Source organism: Penaeus chinensis, chromosome 42, assembly GCF_019202785.1.
Source record: "Penaeus chinensis breed Huanghai No. 1 chromosome 42, ASM1920278v2, whole genome shotgun sequence".
Lineage (NCBI taxonomy): Eukaryota > Metazoa > Arthropoda > Malacostraca > Decapoda > Penaeidae > Penaeus > Penaeus chinensis.
In genome coordinates this window covers 3,741,783-3,751,782 of record NC_061860.1, presented here as the reverse complement: position 1 = coordinate 3,751,782, position 10,000 = coordinate 3,741,783, and the positions used below count along the sequence as shown (strand labels likewise).

General features: G+C 36.1%; 1 protein-coding gene across 1 annotated transcript in view; it reads left to right on the top strand.

The window, feature by feature from the left end:
- The window catches only part of LOC125047968 (epoxide hydrolase 4-like), a 12,326-nt gene extending 2,799 nt beyond the window's left edge, over window positions 1-9,527 (top strand). The window contains exons 3-9 of the mRNA XM_047646522.1: window positions 1,058-1,182; window positions 2,269-2,381; window positions 3,207-3,375; window positions 4,249-4,403; window positions 5,626-5,781; window positions 8,299-8,545; window positions 9,300-9,527. Of these exons, the coding sequence (XP_047502478.1) occupies window positions 1,058-1,182; window positions 2,269-2,381; window positions 3,207-3,375; window positions 4,249-4,403; window positions 5,626-5,781; window positions 8,299-8,545; window positions 9,300-9,402 (1,068 nt within the window). The 3' untranslated portion in view covers window positions 9,403-9,527. The remainder of the gene's footprint in view (window positions 1-1,057; window positions 1,183-2,268; window positions 2,382-3,206; window positions 3,376-4,248; window positions 4,404-5,625; window positions 5,782-8,298; window positions 8,546-9,299) is intronic.
- Window positions 9,528-10,000: the final 473 nt, after the last annotated feature.

Here is a 10,000-nt window from a genome sequence, read left to right as displayed (position 1 = left end):
CCAGTGATCATGTAATACAGTTGATATTATTATTAGCATTAGTATATTAGTATTAGTATTGCTGTTAGTGTTATCATAATTATTATTGTTATTCGTATCATCATCATTATTATCATTATCATTATCATATGATGGTAATCATTATCATAATCATTATCATCATCATTATTATTATTATCATTATCATCATTATATTTACATTATAATTATTTCCATTATTATTTTTATCACAATAGCCACTACTACTTTAACCACTTTATTATTTATAATAGATGTTATTGTTGTTATTGCCATCATTGTGATCATCATTGATACAATAACAAAGATAATTTAGTTTCAACGACAATACTACTGTTATTTATAGTTATTCATATAAACCATAACAACAGCAAACAAAATAAAAGAGAACAGAGTTAGAGATCGAAAATAACAAGAAACAAGATCTTGACAAAAAAAAAAAAAAAAAAAAAAAAAGCTTAACGGATTGAGTGCATAGGCCTAAAACCCGATGGGCAGGTAGTTCTAAATGAAGACCCATTGTGTGATAGGGAGACGGTAAGTCAGTCTGATTTGCTGTCTTGCCACACTCCGTACTTCTGGGCCAACATATTCATGGAGATGATAATAAGTAGATTATTCTGTGGAATAAAAGAGGTGTTTGCGAAGACTGTTTCATGTGTTTGGCTATAATTTACCTTGGAGACGAGTGTCTAGAGCAGGCACATGGTTTACACTCACGGCCTATGTCGCATCATCCGGTCTATTTAAGTTTTCCTAACTAAATATCTGAAGGCTAAGAAAAAACAAAAAATCAGCAGTCTATTTACCTAGTTGAAATACAGTATTCCTTTAGGACATGAAAATGCCAATTATACTGACTCTCAATAGTTTTCCCCCCAGGGTTTTACGAAGCCCGTTATATTTGAAAAAAACAAACACCATCTTTCTAATCATTCCATCTTTCTGATCTCAAACATACAAAATCAAAAGCTAAACCATTACGCAAAACACCATCCACACAACTTTAAAATCTCAAACAGAATTCCCAATTCCACAGAACGTAAAACTCCATTACGTGGAAGCCGGTAATTCGGACAACCCGTTGGTGGTAATGATTCATGGAGCTCCGGATTTTTGGTTCACTTGGAGGAAGCAGATTCCGAGTCTTGCTAATAACTATTGGTAAGTGTCTTGTAAGTAGGTGTTTTGTAATTATAATGTTGGTAAGTTAGTGTTTTTTTAACTATAATGTTGGTAAGTAAGTGTTTTGTAAGTATAATGCTGGTAAGTAAGTGTTTTGTAAGTAAAATGTTGGCAAGTAAGTGTTTTCTAAATATAATGTTGGTAAGTGTTTTGTAAGTATAATGTTCGTAAGTGTTTTGTAATTATAATGTTGGCAATTGTTTTGTAAGTATAATGTTCGTAAGTAAGTGTTTTGTAAGTATTATGTTGGTTAGTAAGTGTTTTGTAAGTATACTGTTGGTAAGTAGTAGGAAAATGAGTGAACTGCCTATTATTGATAATAATATTAATTATTAAACATTATTAATATTGGTAATTCTGTTGGATAATGACATTTATACTTATGTCACTATAGGGATAATTTTGATGATGATATTGAATATGAGGAAACTTGATCAATAGATATTGATAACAGTGATAAGGGTGATTCTGATACCTGATAACGCTAAAAAATATTACGATAACTAACCGTGATTATGATCGTAACTATATCGTAATCATAATCGTATTCTTTTTTTTTTTTTTTTTTTACCAACTTGATTTATGCTGCAATCATAATTTTACCAGGTATAACAAAGGGGAATTGGAATTATATGCTGGAGAGAGAAAGAGAGAGAGAGAGAGAGAGAGAGAGAGAGAGAGAGAGAGAGAGAGAGAGAGAGAAGGAGGGGGTGAGGGAAAGGGAGAGAGAGAGAGAGAGAGAGAGAATTGGATTTTTTTAAAAATCTTATTTGATGTTTATGCAATATGAAACGCAAATGGATATATTTGAAAATGCATAGTCCTAATGTTTTTATACATACATATATATATATATGGACGTAATTTCCATGATATAATATTATACAGAGCATGCATTTCCTGGTGAAATGAAAATGAGAAACAGAGACAGACAAACAGACAACCATGTAGGGAAACACACTGTGAGCACAAGAAAAAAAAACATGTATAATTTACCAAGATGTCATAACCTACCTCAACAATGCAGAGAGATATTGCATCATGCTAATAATACAACTGTTCCAGGGTAGTGGCTGTGGACCTGCGCGGGTGCGGTGATTCGGACACTCCCAGAATAAGGACGCAGTATACCGTAGACATCATTGCAGAGGACATAGTTCACCTCATAGGTAGTCTGGGTGCGTATACTGCTATCTCAGAACGTGCAAGACTGGCAACCTGCAATATTGTGTTCCGATTCGACTTATTTTTTGAGAGAGAGAGAGAGGAGAAAAGTTTTTTTTCTGAGGCGGTAACTCTCAATAAAAAAAATAAAGAAAAATACTGTGGTAAATTTTGACATTTCAGATATGTGTGTATCTGTGCTAACAAGTATTAAGTATTATATTTATTACTTTAATTATTATTAATTATTAATATTAGATTAAAAAAAAACAAATCGCTATCCTCTGACTCTGACAGATATTATTGCAGTTGTATTGTGATTTAGCAAATGTTAAATTCACTTATATGATGGGAAAGTGTTGTAGAAATATTATTGTTATAGATTATGGGGAAATGCACGGAAATCATATTTGCATTGTGGCTTAAAATACCCAAAACAAATTTGGTTAAAAATTATAATTGAAGAGAGATTAAAAACCGAGACGTCAGTAATATTAATAATGATTTAATAGTCATATTACGCAACCTTTAGAAACCAATATGCAAAGTGGAGAATTATTGCAAAATGCATCATTAAACTGTACAGGTAGTTTAATCATGGACCAACTTGCATTACGCTCGTAATCTCCCACATTCAAATTTAAAAATAACCTCCAACCAATCAAAAAACTGTTTGAAAAATGAATAAGCAGACAATAAAAAGAATCTAAGAGTCCTTAAATTTTCACTGAAATACACCAGCCAAACCTAACTAAAGCAAAAATTAACTTAGCCTAACCTAACCTAACCTAACCCAACCCAACCCATTATACATTAATCCGTACCCTCTCCATACCCAGGTCGAGAGCACGCCCACCTTGTATGCGCAGGTGTAGGTGGGCAGGTGGGTTGGCATTTGGTACAGCGATACCCCGATTTGGTATCAAAGATGGTACTCGTTCACTCTCCTCATCCCTACGTCATCCAGCAGCATATTCATTCTCTCTGGAGGAATTATTTGAAATTGTGGTGAGTCGGGTCGGGGTTTTATTGTTTTTTGTTTTTTTGTTATTAGTATCAGAATTCATTATTCATTCATCATCATTATTGTTAATATTATTATTATTATTATTAGAATTAGAATTATTATTATAATAATAATTATTATTATTATTATTATTATTATTATTATTATTATTATTATTATACAGTTATTATTATTATTATTTGTAGGTGATGGTTTTGTTTCTTTTTATTATTACTATTACTATTATTATTATTATTATTATTATTATTATTACTACTACTACAACTAGTACTACTACTACCACTACTACTGCTATTATTATTATAATTTCCAATACCTGGAAACGAGTAATTCATGGGGACTTGTAGGGAATTTGGGAGAGAAAAAGAGTCAGCCCATTATTATTATTATTATTATTATTATTATTATTATTATTATTACAAGCTTTATTGGTGTTGTTGATATTATTATTATTATTATTATTATTATTATTATTATTATTACAAGCTTTATTGGTGTTGTTGATGTTGTTGTTATTATTATTATTATTATTATTATTATTATTATTATCATCATTACCATCATCATCATTTAGAGTACAGTCATTCTTACCATTATCATTAGATTCTCACCCACTATATTCTTTAATGACCCTCTCATGAATTACTGATTATTGTCAATCAGTGTAAAATAACTTAATTGTCATGTATGTAATGTTTAATTGATTATTAAATCATATTCAACTGACTCATTAATTAGCTGCTTCGCTTATGATTCACTCTTAGATTATCATGAACTTAATGATCACTCAGTCTAACCATCACGATTAGGTCAGTATGATTATAAAATTAATTAATTCAAACATATTCTTCCAGGTACCTTTTCTTCTTACAACTTCCATTATTGCCAGAATATGCGGCCCTGCTTAACGACAGCGACCTCATCGACAGAATATTGAAGCCGTTGATCCGGACGAAGGCGGTGTCCGAACAGGAGATCGAGGCTTATAAATTCACATTTTCGAGAAGAGGTAAGGGTGGGGAGGGGTGGGTGCTAGGTAGGGTGTGGGGGAGGAAGGGAAGGGGTGGTGTTGTTGTTATGTTATATAAGAAAAGGAAAAGGATTTTGGGAGAATGTGGATGTTAATAGACGATTGAAGTCGTTGATCCGAACAAAGGCGGTGTCCGAACAGTACACCGAGGCTTCAAAATTCCCTTATTCGAGAAGAAGTATGAGTAGGAGGTTTATTATGTAAATTCTGAGGAAGGAGGTGTTAATGTCATTGTAAAATAAGAGGGGCGGGGGAGGTTCAGGGAGAGTGTGGATCTTACAGACAGACAATTGAAGCCCTTGATCGGAACAAAGGCAGCGTCCGAAAAGGAATTCGAGGTTTATAAATTCACTCTTTCAATACGAGGTAAGGGGGGGGGGGGTAGGAGGGAGGGAGTTAATGGTGTTAAGATGTAACAAAATATTTTTTTTTTATGATAATAACAATAATGATAATAATAATTGTAATAATAATAATAAAGATGATAATAACAATGATAGTAATAGTAACAGTATTAATAGTAATAATACAAATAATAGTAATAATAATAATGATTATGATCTTAAAAATAATATAATAAATGTTAATGATAATAATAGCAGGAATACCAGTGCTGAAAATGAAAACGATGGGATAATAATGTTGACTATAGCAATAGTAATATTGATATCAACAACAACAAGAATAACAAACGGGCGCAACAAACCAAGAAAAAAAAAAAACAACAACAAAAACACGAAAAATCCCCATTTCACGCTAAAAAAAACAACAAAAACTCACGAAAAATCTCCATTTCACGCAAAAAAACAACAAAAACACACGAAAAATCCCCATTTCACGAAAAAAAAAAAACGAAAAAATCCCCATTTCACGTTAAAAAAAACAACAACAAAAACACACAAAAAATCCCCATTTCAAGTTAAAAAAAACAACAAAAACACACGAAAACTCTCCATTTCACGCAAAAAAACAACAAAAACACACGAAAAATCCCCATTTCACGTAAAAAAAAAAAAAAAAAACAAAAAAAAACACGAAAAATCCCCATTTCACGTTAAAAAAAACAACAACAAAAACAGACAAAAAATCCCCATTTCACGCAAAAAACAACAACAACAAAAACACAAAAAAATCCCCATTTCACTTAAAAAAAAAACACAAAAATAAAACGCCCTTTTTCCTTCCCGCCCGCCCACCGCAGAGGACTGGACGGGCGCCCTCCACCACCTTCGTCAGATCAAGATGACGGCCGGCGGCGCTGACGAAGGCACGCCGGAGGTCGTCACTGTCCCCATTCTGCTGATTATGGGGGACGCCGACCCCATCCTCCCCCTCGATACGGCTTATAGATCGGCTGGTGAGTGAGGGCGTGAATGGTAATGATGAATGTTATTGTCGTTATTATTATTGGTGTTGATTGTATTATTATTATAATAATAGCGTTAATGATGATGATAATAGTAATCATAGTAATGGTGATGATGATAGTAAGAGAAATAATCATAGTTATGGTAATAATAATGATAATGGTGATGGTGATGATGATAATAACAATAATTTAAAAAATAATGGTGATGGTAATAAAAAAAAAATAATAATAATAATAATAACATCAACAAAGCAAAAATAATAATGTTAAAACAGATAATACCAGCAACATTATCAAAGGCAAACGCAGGCGATCGCAGAGATGGACACGAAGCACCAGCCACCTCCCTCATTCCCTCATAAATAATTCATGAGGCGAAGTCTTTCAATTTCCTCGCGATCCGTCAACATGACCGGGAATTCTATGTTGGGGGGGCAGGGGGGGGGGGGGTTGGGGGGGGGGGGGGTGCACAACATGGACCGTAGTGATAGTGATAATGGGAGTAACTGATAGTGATTGTGGTGATGATAGTCGTATTTGTGGTAATGGGGATGTGAATGGTGATGTTGATATTAAGAGAAAAAAAAATATAAATGATAATGGTAATGATGATAGTAATGATAACAGTAATAATAGTAATAATAAAGATAATGATAACAACTGTGATAATCATAATAACAACTATAATAATGATAACAATAATTGTGACAATTATAATAATAACAACAATAATAACGATAGAAATAATAGTAATACTGACAACAGTGATAATAATCATAACTATAATGCTTAATAATAACAACAATGATAACAATAACAATAACGAATAAACAACAATAACAACAACAATACTGTCTTACACCATACGTCCTACGTCATAGCCACCTGTAAGCCGGATGCCCGTCCTAAATTTCCATCGCTCTCAGTTTCCTCCTACGTTCGCGTTAATCTGTCAGTTCGGGAAATCATTATCGAGATTAGTGTAGCATTTGGTGATAAAGTCGACATCCTGTTTGCTCAAATGATTTAGGGTCAGGAGTGCGGGATGTGTCTGTAAATTGTTGTTCTGTGATATGCAGGTGTGTGTGTAGGAATGTTGTTGTTGTTATTGTTTTTGTTATTGTTGCTGTTGCTGTTATTGTCTTAGTTCTGTCGATGGTTTTGTTTTATTTACTTTATATATTTTCTGATTATTTTTACCATTTGTATTATTGTTTTGTATTGTTTTATTGACTGTTATTATTATTGTTGTTGTCATCATTACTAGTGTTATTATTAATATTATTGTTATTATTATTGCAATTATTATTTTTATTATTCTTATCATTATTATTATTATTATTATTATTACTATTACTACTATTATTATTTTATTGTTATTGTTATTTTATTATTATTATCATTATTAACATTATTATTATTATTATTATTACTACTACTATTATCATCATCATCATCCTTTGTAGTATTAATATTAGATAGATGTCTACACATATAACTTCCTTCTCATAAACAAACCAATTAATCATAGAACTAACCCCCCCCCCTTTTCCCGTACCCACCCTCCACCTACGCCCCCCCCTATTTTTGCCTCCTCCCCCCCCCCCCCCCGCTTTATCTTCACCTTCACTTCGCCTCTCCTACTTATCCCCTCCCCCCCCCTACCCTCTCTATCTTTGTTCCGGTTGTGTATTTTCTTCCTCCCTATCGTCTCTTCCCTCATTATCTTCCTCGCCTTCCTCCCCTTCGTATCTTCACTTCCCTTTCTTTTCTTTTTCTTTGTTTCCCCTCTTCTTCATCCGTTTATCTACTTTCCCCTTACGCCTCACCCTCTCGCTGCCTTGCCTCTCCCTATCTTCCTCCAACCGCCCCTTTTTCTGCACCCTCCTACCTTCGCCCTCTGTCATTCCCCCAATATTTATTTTCGCCTCACTTCCTTGTTGTCTTTACCCCCCCCCCCCTCCACATCTTCACCCCTCCTCCATCTCTCCATTCTCTCATTTGCTCCCACTTCTCATTTTCTTCTCCTCTCCCTATCTTCAACCTCCCTCATCTCCTATCTTCACCCCCGCACCCTCCCTTCCCCTCCCCTCCTCTCCCTTCGCCTACCTCCCCTTCTCTTCCCTTCCCTTCCCTTCGCCTCCCTTCCCCTCCCGTCCCCTCCCTTCCCTTCCCCTCCCCTCCCCTTTCCTCCCCTCCCCTCCCCTCCCCTCCCCTCCCCTCCCTCCCCTTCTCTTCCCTTCCCTTTCCCTCCCCTCCCCTCCCCTCCCTTCCCCTCCCCTCCCCTCCCCCCCCCTCCCCCCCCCTCCCCTTCCCTCCCCTTTCCTCCCCCCCTCCCCCCCCTTCCCTTCCCTTCCCTTCCCTTCCCTCCCCTTTCCCCCCTCCCCCCCTCCCCTCCCCTCCCCTCCCCTACCCTTTCCTCCCCCCCCTTCCCTTCCCTTCCCCTTCCCTTCCCCTCCCCTCCCCTCCCCTCCCCTCCCCTCCCTTCCCTTCCACGCCCCACAGAATACGTCGAGCGCATCCGCATCAAGCCGGTGGGCGGTTCGGGCTACCACGCCCACGTCAGCCACGCCCAACAGCTCAACCGGGACATCGACGACTTCCTGACGGTCCGTCGCCGTCAGGAGGTCGCCGCCTCGTCCTCGTCGTCCTCGTCCTCGTCCTCACACGACGGCACGGATTCCCCGTCGGCCTCCTTCTCCCGGAGTGTGTTGGGCGCCGGTTTCTCCGCCGTCACGTCGACTTACGGAAGGTGAGAGAGACAGACAGACAGACAGACAGACAGACAGACAGACAGACAGACAGACAGACAGACAGACAGAAAGAAAGACACACACACACTTCACACACACACACTTCACACACACACACTTCACACACACACACACACACACACACACACACACACACACACACACACACACACACACACACACACCATCACACACACAGAAAGAGAGAAAGAAAGTAGAAGAGAAAGAGAAAAAAATAATAAGAATTATGAAACAACCCCAACGTATGCCGCCTACCACTTCCCTCTAAATACACTTCCCACTACATCACTTTGACCAAGATACTTTAACACTGATAACCCCGCTTCGTCTTGATGAAAATCCTAGTTGGCAACTCTCGAGCTATGCCCCATCTCTTCCGACTTTATTCATTACAAATATTAAATTATCTTCTTTATTACTTTGTTTATTTTTTATTATTTCTTACTATTCTTGTTACTGAATTATTTTCAAAGAAAATAGGCAGCTAATGAGAGTGCACCGTGAGCTATTAAATTTATAATTTGCTTAGCTTTATGGTTTTTTTTTGTTTTTTTTTGTTATTATAATAGCCAGAAGTAAAAAAAATCCCCCTTTTTATTTATGATAATGAGGAGTTCCCTACCATTAACAGTTGGGGAAAAGTCGGCTTTATTTTTTGTGTTCAAAGGGATAAATGGCAGTGGAGTTACCTGGTTATATGCTTCCTGACTCTGACTCACTTCCATCTTCCAGACTCAGCGGCGCCCTGGAGACAACCCGGGGAAACGTTTACGGCATGGTCCATTCCTCGCTGAAAACCGCGGAGCAAACGTTACAGCTGGATCACTTGTACTAAGTGGACCTCGATGGAACGTTTTTTCTTTTCTTTTCTTTTCTTTTTCTTTTATTTTCTTTTATTTTCTTCTTTTTTTTCTTATCTTTTCTTTTCTTATCTTTTCTTTTCTTTTCTTTTCTTTTTTTCTTATCTTTTCTTTTCTTTTCTTTTCTTTTCTTTTGTTTTCTTTTATTTTGTCTTATCTTTTCTTTTCTTTTTTTCTTATCTTTTCTTTTCTTTTCTTTTATTTTCATTTTCATTTTCATTCATTTCGCTAAAATAAAGACTATGTGTTCCTAGATGCATTGTTCAGTATTAGTTCATTGCTTTTATTATGGTATATTTATCGGATTCGATGTGTAGGTTGTGTGCATGACGAGAATAAATGGTGATATAATTTAAAGTTTGTTTGTTTTCTGGTATTTTTGGTGGTTAATTTATGGACAAAAACAGAAAGTAGGAATAAACTTAATCAATATATATATGTATATACATTTATATATACACACACACACACACACACACACACACACACACACACATATATAGGTAGATAGATAGATAGATAGATATATACACGCACACTTGTGTGTGTATATATATATATATATGTATGTAT